At 38.5% G+C, this 15181-nt stretch overlaps 1 protein-coding gene across 1 annotated transcript; it reads left to right on the forward strand.

The window, feature by feature from the left end:
• Positions 1-13688: 13688 nt before the first annotated feature.
• LOC139266830 (trace amine-associated receptor 1-like) lies at positions 13689-14720 on the forward strand. Its single transcript, XM_070884436.1, has one exon. The coding sequence runs from the start codon at positions 13689-13691 to the stop codon at positions 14718-14720; it is 1032 nt and encodes a 343-aa protein (XP_070740537.1).
• The last annotated feature ends 461 nt before the right edge of the window (positions 14721-15181 follow it).

Raw genomic sequence — 15181 nt, forward strand, 5'->3', positions numbered from 1 at the left:
TGGCCAATATGCATGTTAATAATGATGTGCATCGTTCACACATTCTTTTCATCAAATTCTGGGCCAGTGGCTGATAATCATACTTTAAGTAGGTGCTTGAACTGCCAGGAATATTTGACGCACTTGATATGGTTTAAATGGCACCGTTGTAAATGATTAGCGCCATTTACCTGATTATAGGCATTGTACAGGATAAGCAGAGACAGTGTAAGTGTCGGGGACTGTACTAGCCCATAGATTACCAGATTTATTTAAAGAAAGAAAGATTTATTTAAATTCATTTCACATTTTCACATTTGTGAAGAATATTTAATGCATCAGTCAACCGATTTCCTGGGATTCTTCAAACAATTATGCCCATTTTTAATCAAGTGCTGTGCACCAGGGTAATTTACAATTCCTCGAGTTAGTTGTACCATAATCTAATTGAAAGTTGGTTGAATATATTCATAATCATTATTGTGGATTTTTGGGCTGGCAGTGCCTTCTAACGTTTCCCATTGTAGGTGTTTCTGCTGTTATAAAGAGAAATAACATTCAGTTCAGGAACTGTTTAAAACTGAATGTTTGTACCCAGTGTTTCCTGTGGAACATTTATAACAATGATTAACCAAGACTATAAACAAACACTATTCTAGAAATGAGTCTTCTCTCTACTATACTTTTTATACAATGGGCTCTGTCAATATTAACTATTTCAAATATTAACCTTTGTTCACAGTGCCTACGTAATAACAGCCACTCAACCCCAAAAGTAACTAATTATGTGAAGCACTTTGATAAGATGCTGTATAAAATAAAGTGTTATAAGGGCCTCCTCTACATGATTGTAAATTGAAATCAGATTCACAACAACCAAATTCTCCTTCCAATCCTTTTAATTATCACTGCTTTATGAAATACAGTAATAATATGGATTTTCAATTCACAGCATATTTATTGCTACAATAAACTGAGATAAATAATAAAGGTTGTAACATTTGTTAATGCTTACTTAGAATATTAATCCTGATAATGCAGTTCCTTTTTATATCACCAAAGTGTAAAATACTCAATTTGTGTTCTCAGCTCATGTAATGAAGTCAACACAATAAACACAGAAATGCAGGTAACCACAGCACAAATGCATGTGGCTGCATGAAGCATCATGTTTCCATAAATACATTCAACTGAAAAATCTTAGGATCATTGGCCGAGAAAACACATGGAGGCGCAATCCTAAAGTTATGATGGGACTGAACCCAATGTGGAGTGCTGCTAACCCAGCCGAAATTTGTAGCATCAGGGGAAGGGGGCTACAGGAACCTTGGGTATTTTGGGGATACACCTATGATCCTTTCATTGAAGACCTAAGAAATACCAATGAAAGCTGGCATGCCAAATGATTACCTGGTTCTCTCAACACTCCCCCCCCCCCCTCCCACAACCCAGAAGAACAATCTAGCTGATGGTCTCAGGAAAAAAGGGGCCGCTTCAATCCCTGTAAAAATGTTCTGGTGCCACCCACCCCCAACCATGTTCAGGAGGACAGACTCGACCACCACCCATGTTGACTCCTGCTTGAGCATGTTTCCCCATTTAATTAGATCCTTGTACTTAAACATCTTCTTGGCCTCACCCTTTCCTACCTCTGTACTCTGTAATCACTTCCACACTTCTCTTCATCCCACCTTTGGCACCCAAAACTTCAGCTGTCTATGCTCAATGCTCTGTAATTTCTCCCCCTAAACCCGTCTGCTTCTTCACCTCCCACTCCTCCATTAAGGCACGTCTGAAAATCCATCTCTTTAAGCTTTTGTTCACCCCTCTTAATAGCTGCGCCTTTGCCTCAATGTCCATTTTTGTCTGAATATGCCTTTGTGTCCTGGGACGTTTTCTATGTTAAAGGTGCTAAATAAATCCAAGTTGTTCTTACGCTGATGCAGTGCAAGTTTCCCTTCCCGACCTGGTGTGGCCACCCATTCAGAGGTTGACTACCTGGTTGGCAAATGACATAGAATCATAGAATGGTACAGCACAGAGGAGACCATTTGGTCCATCGAGTCTGTGCCAGCTCTATTGAAGTTATTCCCACTCCCTATTCTTTCCCATATCCTGCAAGTTTATTCTCCTTCAACTATTTTTCCATTTCCCATCTGAAGGCTATTATTGAATTTGTTTCCACCACCCTATCAGGCCGTGCATTCCAAATCCTAAAAACTCGTTGCGTAAAAATGTTTTTGCTCACATTGCCTCTGGTTCTTTTGCCAATCACCTTAAATCTGTGCCCTCTCGTTATCGACCCATCAACCATTAGAAACATTTCTCTTTATTTATTCTATCTATGCCTAACTTATACTGGGGTGAGGGGGAGAAAAGTTAGCTTCCTTGTGTTTAAGCTGATCTGAGTCAATGAAGTGTCACAGCTTATTGATGGGGAAAATTACAAATCTCAGCTTCTGACTTAGAGCCTTGCTTGTTGCAAGAATGGAACACATAATTGGGACCACAATGGTGCAACTCTACGGCCACACTAATTTCTAATGAAACTTCACAGCATCACAGGAGCCCTACAATTTCCCCATACATTTAATGCCATGAACTATACCCTTTACAGGCTTCAGTGTTATTTATTGTCCAAATTTAGGACATGGGAAGAAAGTGAACACTTTCAGCCAAATAAATATGAGCTATGGGCTAGAGAAACAGGGGGTAAATGAAAACAAATTACAAAGGAAGTAGCAAAAAAACAAAATAAATTATCTATTCAGCAAGCATTCCGCCCATCCTCAGGATTGGAAAACAGCTTTTTTGAGGATGACTACACAAACAATAAAACATCAGTGAGCTCCACCATGAGATAGGGGAGGCAACATTCAGCAGCATGACTGATGTAAATGCAATGAGACACTATCTGATGGGGATTGATTTGACTTTATGTGATACTGTAAAGTGAGTGATAGTGACTCGATAGCCCGTTTTACATCTCTTTCAATGGAAATAAAAACGCTATCCATTTTACACTAACATAACAAAAGTCAAAATTACCTCAACTGAGTTTTGCTCAGATCTGACTCTGTCATGATTCAGAAGGCCACATTATATTAGTGTTTGTTTTCCAAGGGTAGTTGATGTGGACTTGAACACTTTACCTAAATTCGTTGGAGGGAGTAGCAAATAAAAAAAAGTCCAGGAGAGATTCATGCATCAAATGGCAAAAGATAGAGTATAAGAAGCTCTTTGTTCTGTAGATTAAAAAAATATTTTAAATAAAATGTGAATTGAATGATGAAGTGGAAAGCACCAAGAAGTGCTTTATCTTCCTTGCTTCTGTAATAAAGAATACAATTATCTGTTGTAGTGCAGTCAGAATGTGACCCAATAGAGTGTGTCAAAGAGTGTGGGTCGAACTTGGTGAAAGCCAAGGCCTGCCCAAGTGCCGCCCAAAGAACCGGCGAGATACTGGGCGGTACTTTCCCAGGAAGATTCCTCTAAAATATATGCCAGTACTTCCCGGCGGCAAAATAATGACTTACGCCGTCAATCTGGGCGGCAGCGGGCGGGAACTTCCAATCTCGGCAGCAAATGCGATCCTTGCCAAAGTGCCGCCGAGGATTGAGTTGGGCCCAGGGACGGGAGATCACTTAAAAATAAAAATTTTCACAAAAATAAAAAATAAACACTGGAACACCTTCAGGGGACCCCACACTCATAAATTGCTGTAAAAAAAATTAAAAGAAGTTCGCTAACCTTTTTTTGCAGGTCTTCTTACTTACCGTTGGGGTTAGACCTGCCTTCATACAACGGCCTTTCCCCATGTTGAAGTTGACTCTCGCCCGCACCAATATGGCAGCTGGGTGGGTGGGAGGTCACTTACGCGTATTGCTCGCCAGCGGCCATCAGCGGGTGGTTCCCAGCGGTCCTCCCCTCCAGCCGGCAGGAGACCTGGTGGAATCTGTCACTGTGGGAAGACCACCCAAAAAACTCGGCGGCAGTGAGCAGTAAGGCCACCAAATTCGTTTAATGAGTTTAACCTTTTTCAGTTGAATTTATTTCTAAAAACATGAGGCTGTTAAACGTGGAAATCCAAAAGTTTCTGTCAGTGATATTCTACTCCTCTACAGGGTGTGCTGTTGCAATCAAAATAGGAATCACTTATTTGTTGTAAACTTAAACTATTTACCCACTATTTTCACTATAAAGACCAATGAAAAAGTTAAGCCTCGTTGGATCAAGAGTAACCGAGTTTTTAATGGTGTACTAAGTCATGATTACTGCTGAACAACCTTTCTGGTCCTGAAAAACTAATTTTACAAGTGTGGAGTCTCAAGCTCTCAGAAGAATATTTAAAAATTTCAGATTTAAAAAAAATATATTTTTTTAGGGTTTGTGTTCTGATATTTAGATTTCTCCATTAATCCCATGTGTATGTCCCAATCTTTATTTTGCTTTCAGTACAATGATGTAAATGTGATTTACATTCCCTGCTTTTTACCTCCTGCTTTGCTGTCTGTGAGAATTCTTCAATCTGACTGGCTGATCAGCCTGCCTGCTGCCTGCCCTGTTGCTGGACATCACGGATCCCCTGTAGAAGGTACCGAATTGAAACTGACATTGGAATATAGGAAGTCTATGTTCTGGAGCCTGGTAAAAGTTTATGGGCAGTGGCGAGTGCCATCCCCTCGCCATTAACCACAAAATCAGGTCCATTCATCTTCTGGACCTGATTATTGCAGGAGTAGAAATGAAGACTACAATTTGACTTTTGTAAGAGGACCTGGATCATTAATTATGTTCCTTATATTACATAAGATGTTAGTCTTTTTCAATCCTAGTTACATATGGATCAATGACAGCGATGCATAGATACCATTAGCATGCTTACAATCCTCTGAAAATGGAAATAATGAAAGACTAACACAGATTACAGACCATGGCATTGTTTAATAATGGGAAGATTTCCCTGTGCACGATTTGCCAGCAATTTTTAATACCCACCATCACACTGACATATGGATGGTCGGAGCCACAACTTAAGGACTGAGTTTCTGTGGGGGTTCTCCGAATGTCCTGCTGTAACTCCAGCAGCAGATCGGCAGAACACCCGGGAAACAGTGAGGGGCCATTTGCAGCTTCTTATGCCACTTCTCTGGGGTTTCTGCCAACTCTGCCGAAGTTGTGGCAGGAGATTGGAGGACCGACCATTGCAGAAATTCAAGACCAAGTTCTTCACTTTGTCTTTTAATTAACAAAAAATCTATCTTGGGGCAAAGTAAAAGTCTAATGGTGAGCCTGGTAAAAGTGGTGAACTGTGTATTGTGGGTTGGTATTTACCTTGACTACATTTTCTGTAAGTCACTTAGTTGTTTTCTTGTGTTTTACCAATGTTCAGATATACCCAATCACAACTTTCTATGCCAGTTTCCATCATCCCTAAACAAGGACAGTAACATGGGAAGTGGTATAATCAGGGAAAGGGCCCTGGTCTGGGGGAAGAACAGTGGGCTAATACACTGAGTGAGACTAGCACACTGGCCTTCCGAATGGTGGAAGTGGGCCCATAGAGTCATGGCCTGGACCCCCCAAAATCAGAACACTTCATGCATAATTTATTGATCCCCTTTATAAGGGCACAATTAACGATGCTTTCTGGCATGTGTGTTGTGTGGGTGAGGGGCAGGGGTTGGGGGCAGTACTACCCTGCCATAAGCATTACACTCTAGGTAACAATTTCCTGGCAGTTGAGTCCTAGTGACTTGGATGTGCATTGCCGTTAATTTAAATGGGTGACCTTCTCCTGACCTTATATACTTTGGAAGGGTCAGCAATGGAGATGGATGGATTTCAACACTTATACTAGAACTGAGGCCTATGGATTTCCTTAGGCAGTGTATCTAACTTAGTTGAAGGCTAGCAACCATGAGCACTGGAAAACATGAAAAATGAAGATCAGTACTAGAAGAAGCAGAATAAAGCAGACTGGCCATGGAACAACGGCATCAAATTCCGAAGCACAATGCAAGCTGACTCCAAGGAGCAGCTTAATTCAACTATTGGTTCAGTCCCATAAACTATTGAAAGTAGTTGTGATGCTACAATTCACCTCAGTGTATCTGTTCTAGGGAAGGAAAAAATTCAGTCTGTATTTTCTCTCCTAGAGGGACACTGGTCCTCTGGGTGTTTTGTGCTAGCAACATCACAAAGCATTGAGCCAAGATTTATGTCTAGTAGAATTGTAATTGTGGAATTGGAGGAGTTTACCAAGATCAAGTAATTTAGAACAACACAAAGCAGTATCTTTGCAATGAGTATGCCTCAATCTTGTACCATGCCATACATTTTTCCACTGAATCATTTGGGGATGCCTTTTTTTTAACAACAATATATTTTTTTAATCAAAGGAAAAGCAAAAATAAATTGAGTAAAGGAGTTATCAAGCGTTGCTGAAAATACAACAACAAACATATTAGAGATACAGTATAAAATAGGACAACATGATGAACAAGCAGTAATTATCAAAACATACTTAATCCTTGTAGTTTGATATGTGAAGTATCATAGAATCATAGAAGTTTATAGCACAGAAGGAGGCCATTTCGGCCTATCGTGTCCATGCCGCCAACAAGAGGCTATCCAGCCAACTCCCACTTTCCAGCTCTAGGTCTGTAACCCTGCAGGTTACAGCACTTCAAGTGCACATCCAAGGATGTTTTAAATGTGGTGAGGGTTACTGCCTCTACCACCCCCCATAACCCTCTGTATGAAGAAATTTCCCCTCAAATCCCCCGTAAACTTTCTACCAATTACTTTAAATTTATGCCCCCTAGTTGTTGACCCCTCTGCTAAGAGAAATAGGCCCTTTCTATCCACTATATCTGGGCCCCTCATAATTTTATACACCTCAATCAGGTCTCCCCTCAGCCTCCTCTGTTCCAATGAAAACAAATCCACCCTATCTAATCTGCCCTCATAGCTAAAATTCTCCACTCCTGGCAACATCCTTGTAAATCTCCTCTGTATCCTCTCCAGTGCAATCACGTCCTTCCTGTAATGCAGTGACCAGCACTTCACACAGTACTCCAGTTGTGGCCTAACCTGCTCTTGTATTCTATGCCTCGGCCAATAAAGGCAAGCATTCGTATGCCTTCTTATCCATTTATCTACCTGGCCTGCTACTTTCAGGGATCTGTGGACATGCACTCCAAGGTCCCTTTGTTCTTCTACATTTCTCAGTATCCTACCATTTAATGTGTATTCCCTTTCCTTGTTAGTCCTCCCAAAATGCATTACCTCACACTTTTATGGATTGAATTCCATTTGCCACTGTTCTGCCCACCTGATTGATATAATTCCTGCAGTCCGCAGCTTTCTTCTTCATTATCAACCACACAGCCGATTTTAGTATCATCTGCAAACTTCTTAATCATACCCCCTATATTCAAGTCTAGATCATTGATGTATATTACAAAAGCAAGGGACCTGGTACTGAGCCCTGCGGAACCCCAATGGAAACATCCTTCCAATTGCAAAAGTATCACAGAAATGGCGATGAATAACTTTGAGTACAGGTGAAAATCGATGGTCATTGCAATGGAATGAAAAACAAAATGAAGATTTGGCTCAAGTTCAAATCCAACTGCATGTATTTGTAACAGAATAATGAACCCTAGAGACCCGGTAATCACACACTAAATTTACAAAACTACATAACCAAAATAAATACTAACACATAATGCTTCTTTCTACTTTATATAAGTGTCCAGAATCCAAAATCTGGACAATCTAAGATAAAAGAAGAATATCCATGGGGGTTTCCTGTTGTAACCTTGACTGATAAAAACCCTGGATCTTTAGCCACTTGCAACATTTTTCTGAGAGAGCTGCAGATCTTTCACTAAAGTTAGAACGGGAGATCAGGAGAACCTCCATGGAAATTCCAGGCCAATATGTAACTCAATAAAATAAGTATAACATATTGAAAACATTTCTGACAAATTCCAGAATGCAAACTGGCAGAATATTAACAAATCACTCCATCCACATGCAGATTACACAAAAGTTAGTAAATATGCAGCATAGTGTTGAACTGATCCATGCAGATCTGGAGATCCTCAGTTCAATCCCTGGTCTGTACTGCAACTTTGTTAGTCAGGTAGGTAGACAGGGCAGCTTCAATCAGCCCAGAATCTAAAGGCAAGGGAGGGGGGAAATCATAAATTAATACAGATAAATAAGTGATTTTCAGCAAAAGAACTGCAACAGTCGGTGCAAAATTTGGATTTTGCACTTCCAGTGAGGAGCCTTGCCTGCCAAGACACATATGAGGAATTTTGACTCATGCTGTGCATGATATTCTGACCATTAATGGTCAGAAAATCATGCATGGCACACACTCAGATTTCCACTATGCATTGGCAGCAGGTGAAGCTCCCTATCGAGAGCACAAATTACCTCTACTAACTGGACTGATGAATATCACAAATAAAATACCACATAAAATAAAATTCTAACCTTAGTGAAAGTTCAGCAATTTCCAGCTCTATAATTACTGTTGGAACCTTCAGTGTGAATGCCTAACAAGTCAAACAATCCATTGGGATGAGATACATCACTCTTATTAAAATCAAGAACAGAAACTCATCAAAAAAATACTGCAGAGAAAATGATTCTATTTTTGTTGGTAGTGAAATAAAACAGTTCCACTTTTTTTTACCAACAACAACATGCTATTAAAAATCTGTTTCTTGTTTCAAATGTAAATGAAAATTATACACTGACAAATTACCACCATCATGATATCCCCTGTAATTTGGAATCTCAGTTTTCAAGTTCCACCTCTTAATCGATGCAGATCTCATCAGGTTTATCAATCCATACTTCAGCAGAAAGTATAATTTTTTAACCATCTGTATCTATACACAGTTTTGTACGTGCAATACTCAGGAGTTACCTCACCGGTGCCACACAGTGGTTTATTTTCCATAATCAGCAATCCATGATGTCTATTAATTATTTTTACCTGACTGTGATGTCAAATATTTTAGTTTGTTTCTTCAGTTCATACAACAAAACAAGACCTTGAACATTGAAAGTAAATTCACGAACTGGAGAAACAACAACTTGTAAATAGAAAGTTGCTCAGTTTTGAAGAAAACACACAAAAGTTATAATGCATGTAATAAAAATAACATTCCATATTCTAATACACTCCAAGGTATGTTCCATTTTGAATTGTGATGGTTGATTCTATTTATATTGTGAGCACAATATTAAAAAAAATAGAAATATATAGTACATTAAGACAGAAATGCATATATGCTTGCATTTTATCTATTGACAAACTACATTTTTTCTTTCTACTTCCTCTTCAACCAAAACACAATAATATTTTATTAAATACCACATTTAGCTGTGTCAGGGCAAAAATAAATACAACATAGACTTACTGCTGAACTTCATACATTTTGGCAAAGACACATAATAGATCTGAACAGCCATCCCTGACTCCCCAGATCAACTCTATCAGTATACTGTCTCCTAGCTGCTCTATCAGCTGTTGTGCTGCTGAATGTTCTTTATTGCTTCCTCCGTGTCATAGTAGAGTTCACTAGTGTTTTACTGTTTGCATATTTATCTCCAGTGGATTAGTTTCCAATCCCGAGGACTGGGTGGGATCATTGATCAGGTTGAATCACTAAATTGCGGCTCTCAGTCATTGTTCATGATTGCAGCACTGAAGAATCTGTGAAAAGTCAGCAGTGGCAGTAACTATCTCTGTGTGACTCGGTTGCAGAATTTCTTGGATTTGTTACACTTGCGCAGTTTGAATGGTGTTTATTTTTTGAACAATCTTTTGAGTTTGCAGTAAAAAGAAATTAAACTGTTTACAAAATACTGGTCATTTATTTTGGCAGTTAAATCGTTCCAGGAAATGTCATCTCTCACCGTAAGTTTTTGTTTGGTTTTTCACTTCTCCTGCATTGACCAAACTCTATGGGCCTCTGGCGCACATGTTACAGTTTAAATCCCTAAGCCACTCTTTTGTTGATGTGATGTATGAATTATTTGTGCTTGGTTGGAAAACATTCATATTTCAACCAGATTGCTCAAGATGTGTGAAAGTTAATTTTGTACAAGTAGAAGGCAGCGTGATTTGTTTGTATTTATATCTTTCTTCTCTCAATCTCTGTAAACACAGCATGACATTCATAATCAACCAGAGCAAGAGTTTACATAAACACCTGAAAACGATGTTTCCTTATGTTAGCCAAACATTCATCGTCACTCCGAAACACAGTAAATCCTTTTGTCATTTTTTAACACCATTGGTCCTTTTATGTCTATTTTATCACAAGCTCTGAGAAACCAATATCCAGTATGATTATTTACTTTAGGTTCTCTCGTTTTCCTTACGATCAGTTTTTATTTCCTCCTTATCTTCCTTCTTGTAGCTCTAATATATTTCTTTGATTTGGAAATATTCTTTGTATTGAAGTTGTTCCCACATTAACATCTGTGTTAACAGTTTGGTTCCCAACTTCTGTAGCACATTTAATTGATCTTCAAACATAAGGAAATAACTTTTTATCAGTAATTTACTGCGGGTATTTTATAGCAAGTATCTTGGAAGCAGCAGCTTATATAGGTGCACAGTGAAAACAATTCTAGATTTGAGTAATTAGGATTGTGGGATGGATTGGGACATATTTGATAGTGGATATCTGTTCATGAATGTTGGAAATGTTTTATAGAGATTTGGACAGTTGAATACAGTTTTTACTGCATCTGTACTTGTTCCTTCTAGTGACAGAAAACAATGCTAGAATGACCAACAGCTAGAACAGCTATTGCTATGGTCAACCTTAGTGTAGATTTGCTCCTATATCGCTCAAAGAAGATTATTCATCCTCAAACTCCTAGATGCATTTGATATGGTATTAATGTCAGAATTTAATTTATTAAACTCTGTTGTCCATTGCTGAGGAAGATTTGAGTGGAATGCTTTCCCCATTAGGTGCTGGTTATTACTACAATTAATCTTATTTGTGACACTTAAGAATCATCAGATGTAGACAATAGTAATATTTTCTGTTTTGTCAGCTTGAATGAACATCCCCTGGGTAAGAGAGGAGTGCACAAGCAATGGCCCCTAACATACTGTCTATTAACAAGTTCAGAATGCTGACTGATGTCCCCAGTGCAGAGTTGATAATCTCTGATCCCTACTGTACCTGTGGCTGGCACTAGGATCCTCGTTATAATAATTGGTTGATTGATGAAACCCCTGTATTTTGCTATATAAACTGATGGAAATCACTAGAAGGCAATTAGTGTGTTAGTGGAGGTGTGAGACAGGATTGCTGGCGTTGCTGGTGAGTGTACAGTTCTGATATGCCTGTGCCAATGGTGAAACTCTTTCTGTTTTATATTGTGCATGTTTGCTTTCTTAGTCAAAACTTCAGAGCAATTGAAAGATATACTTTTACAGTTATAATCACTGTTGAATCTCTAGGTGAAAAACAGCAACTAAAAAACGAAGAATAAGTATTATCTCATCTATTTGAAGGTAATCAAAGTTTATATTCTTGCAAGAGTAAAAGTAAAGACATGTCATGTTTCAGTTACCTTCCCAACAGAAATGCCTGACTCCAGAGAACAATTTGAAGTGAAGTCTTCTATTCTCTGAAGTTGAATTTGTCTTTCAGACAACAGGAGCTAGTTTTTCAGTCTTGTGTTTTTGGTCCATTGACAACAATCATGTAACATTTTATTTTTTATTGTGTGTATTTTCCAGAAAGTTCTTGCCCAACTGGCTGTTTCAGTGAATCAAAAAAAGGAGAGTGCAACAAAGTCAGTGAAGTTCCATCATTTCCAGGTATTGGGAATCTTCATTTATTGAGTTAAACAGGAAATGCTTAAAATACAAAGAAATGTTTAAAATCAATTTTAACACTATCGTGTCTTATCAGTCATAAGCAAAACCATAAAATGGTTGTAACAACTGTTATGATAGGTAAAATAAATCTAATATTAGAATTAAACAAATTAATTTAATCATGGAAACTGGAATTAATGCTTTACTAAAGTATACATAATGCATAGTTGCATGCTATTGTCACATTTCAATATTGCTTGATCCACTAATGATAATAGTGAATGTTCCAGCATTTTTTGGAATGCAATGGGGAATGTTTTCAATATTCCATTACACCTTATTTTTCAATCAGCTTTCTGCTCCTCATTCCAGCAGTGAACACTAGAATACTCTATAATTATCTTGCTATATGTGCACAATTAAACAAAAAGTGATCACAATTACGTGACTGAAACTATATATTTGTCCATGTTAAATGCTTTGGTTGGAATTTGGGTCTAGATGGAATACAAGTATGAAGCATTCACTGTTCACCAGAAGCCATTGGTAATCCATTGGAGGTGCACAAATGAGTTTGTACCCTTTATGTACCTTGTAATCAAAATTAAATTTGTATTTTCTTAGTTATGGATTGGTCTTCCCAACTCCACCCCTTTGTTTTCCATTTCAGTTAGTGTCTGAAGAGTTGGCCTCCAGTTAATCCTGCCAAAATTAAAACTAAAACTAAATCACATCTGTCAGTACTCGTGAATACAGACTGATTACTTCAAGTACCAGATATGATAAAAGGTGACTTCCCATATACAAATGGTACTATGAACTCATGTATGAGTTATATTAATTAATCTTCATTTGTCTGAATTGTCAAGTTGGAACAGTAGCTCTATAAGAGATGTGTAGTTCCTTTCCTGAAGATGCTTGCTCCTTTCTGGGGTACAGTCTATGCTCACACCTGACCTCCATGCATATACATTTCTAACTGGAGTCACTGGATAGTGATCAGGAATAGGGACATTATTGATTGTTCCCTCTGTAACTAAGATAAAACGTTTTGAATGGGAGTTTTAACGGGAGTGCAGGAATTGTGGGTGCGTGAGCCCCGAAGCGGACCGGACACCCGGCAGCGAGAGTGATGTCAGCATGTGACCGGGCCTCATTTTCATGCTGCTTGCTAACCTGCTGACCAAAATGGCCGGGGAGTCGGCGGGAAGCAGCTCCCCCCCGATCATGCTGGTCGGAGGCAGCTGCCGAGGATCAGAGGGAATTGACTGAGATTTACATTGAGGGTACGGGGCCCAAAAGAGCCGAGGGCCCAGGGGCAACACACTGCGATACGTGCAGCAGAGCAGGTCTCCAGTCGTCCTGGTTAACCCTTGCCACTGGATAAAGGCCGAGCTCTGTCAAGCCCGTGTAGCGGCTGATGTGCAACAGCCACCACACGTTAAAAAATTCTACGCACAGGCATCTTCCACCTCTTCAATTGGAGTTCAGGCCTGGAACATCGGGTCCTTCATTGAAACATCTGTGAACTCATGTGGAAGCAAGTCATCCTCGTTCGAGGGACCGCCTATGATGATGACATTTAGAACACAACATTTCCAGGTTCTGTTAGATCTCTACAAGCTACGTGTGTATTGCAAACACCAAAGAATGTTCCATTTTGAAAGTTTTCTTTGACATTTTTTGTTTACAGTTGGAAATATAGAGAAGATGTTAAAGAGAAGAATCAGTGAACTTCAGGATTTAATAAAGGATTTTGGAGAACTGAAGGATTTAATAATTTTGGAAATATACTAACAATTCAAAGACTGAAGCACCTTCAAAGAGAACTAAAATGAATACAAGTCTTGGAAGCACAGAAATAGTAGAATACTGCTATAAATTTGTGGATGGATCTTGCCCTAAAACAACCCGATCCAATGGCCTCCGAGCAGCCCTTTATGCATTTGGCACAGTAGCAATTCTGGTCACAATTTTTGGTAACATGTTGGTGATCATTTCAATCTCCCATTTCAAACAGCTCCATACACCCACTAATTATCTCGTTCTTTCCTTGGCAGTTGCTGATTTTCTGTTGGGATGTATGGTTATGCCTTACAGTTTGATGAGGTCTATAGAAAACTGTTGGTACTTAGGGGATATGTTTTGCAAACTTCAAGCAAGCTTTGATTTTATGCTCTGTGCAGCATCAATATTCAACCTGTGCTTTATTTCTGTTGATCGTTACTATGCGGTATGTGACCCGTTGAAATACAAAATCAAAATGACTCGACACATTGTCCTAGTAATGATTGTCATCAGTTGGATTCTTTCTGCATTTGTGGGTTTTGGCATGATATGTTTAGAATTAAATTTAATAGAGATTAGGGATTTTTACTATCAAAATATTTTTTGCTATGGGAGTTGTGTACTAGTGATGGGTAAACTATGTTCAGTAATCTTCTCAATAATTTCCTTTATCTTCCCAGGATTTACTATGCTCTGTATTTATACAAAGATTTACTTTGTAGCCACCAAACAAGCCCGAGCCATAAATGACATTACAAGACAAATCCAGACCATCAAAGAAAGTAAAAACGTAGCTTCCCAGACAAGTGAAAGAAAAGCTGCAAAATCTCTTGGAATAGTGATGGGAGTATTTTTAATATGCTGGTCTCCATATTTCACTTGCAATTTCATCGATTCTTTCATTGGACATTCAACTCCACCGATTATGTTCGATGTTTTTTTTTGGTTTGGGTATTTAAACTCTGCATTCAACCCTGTGATCTATGGATTTTTTTATTCTTGGTTTAGAAAAGCCCTAAAAACTATTTTAACTTTTAAAATATTCACAACCGATTCCTCAAGGATAAATCTATTCTGAGTGAATTGCATCAAGATAAAATAAGAATTATAAAGCTAGAGATAAAATAATACTGGTAAAGGTGTTCCTGTCTTGCTATGGCTTTTTTGCATATCCAATAATTTACTATTTTAACTTGGGATACTTTTTACAATTAGATCCTCAAAACCTGTGAAAATAGTTATTGTAATGAACATTGCAATTGTGATTATTAGTCACAAACAATTGTCAGATATGATTCAAGGATTTTGAAATTACATAAAAAGTGAATGCAGTGTTGTATTGTGACCTTATACATGAATAAAAGTTTTCTTCCATCTTGAGTGATGAGAGATTTATGAATTTTCTACTTGAAAGTTTATCCTACAATTAATAATCTGCTTCTGCTGCTGACTAAACATTGCTCAGTTGGTAGAGCTTTTACCTCTGCATTAGAAAGTAGTGCTTCAAATCTTACTCCGTGACCTAAACATAAAGTGGGC

This window comes from Pristiophorus japonicus, chromosome 7 (genome assembly GCF_044704955.1).
Source record: "Pristiophorus japonicus isolate sPriJap1 chromosome 7, sPriJap1.hap1, whole genome shotgun sequence".
Taxonomy (NCBI): Eukaryota; Metazoa; Chordata; class Chondrichthyes; family Pristiophoridae; genus Pristiophorus; species Pristiophorus japonicus.

Bases quoted from the DNA above. Each gene is read 5' to 3' on its own strand.
- LOC139266830 (XM_070884436.1), top strand. From the start codon at position 13,689: ATGAATACAAGTCTTGGAAGCACAGAAATAGTAGAATACTGCTATAAA.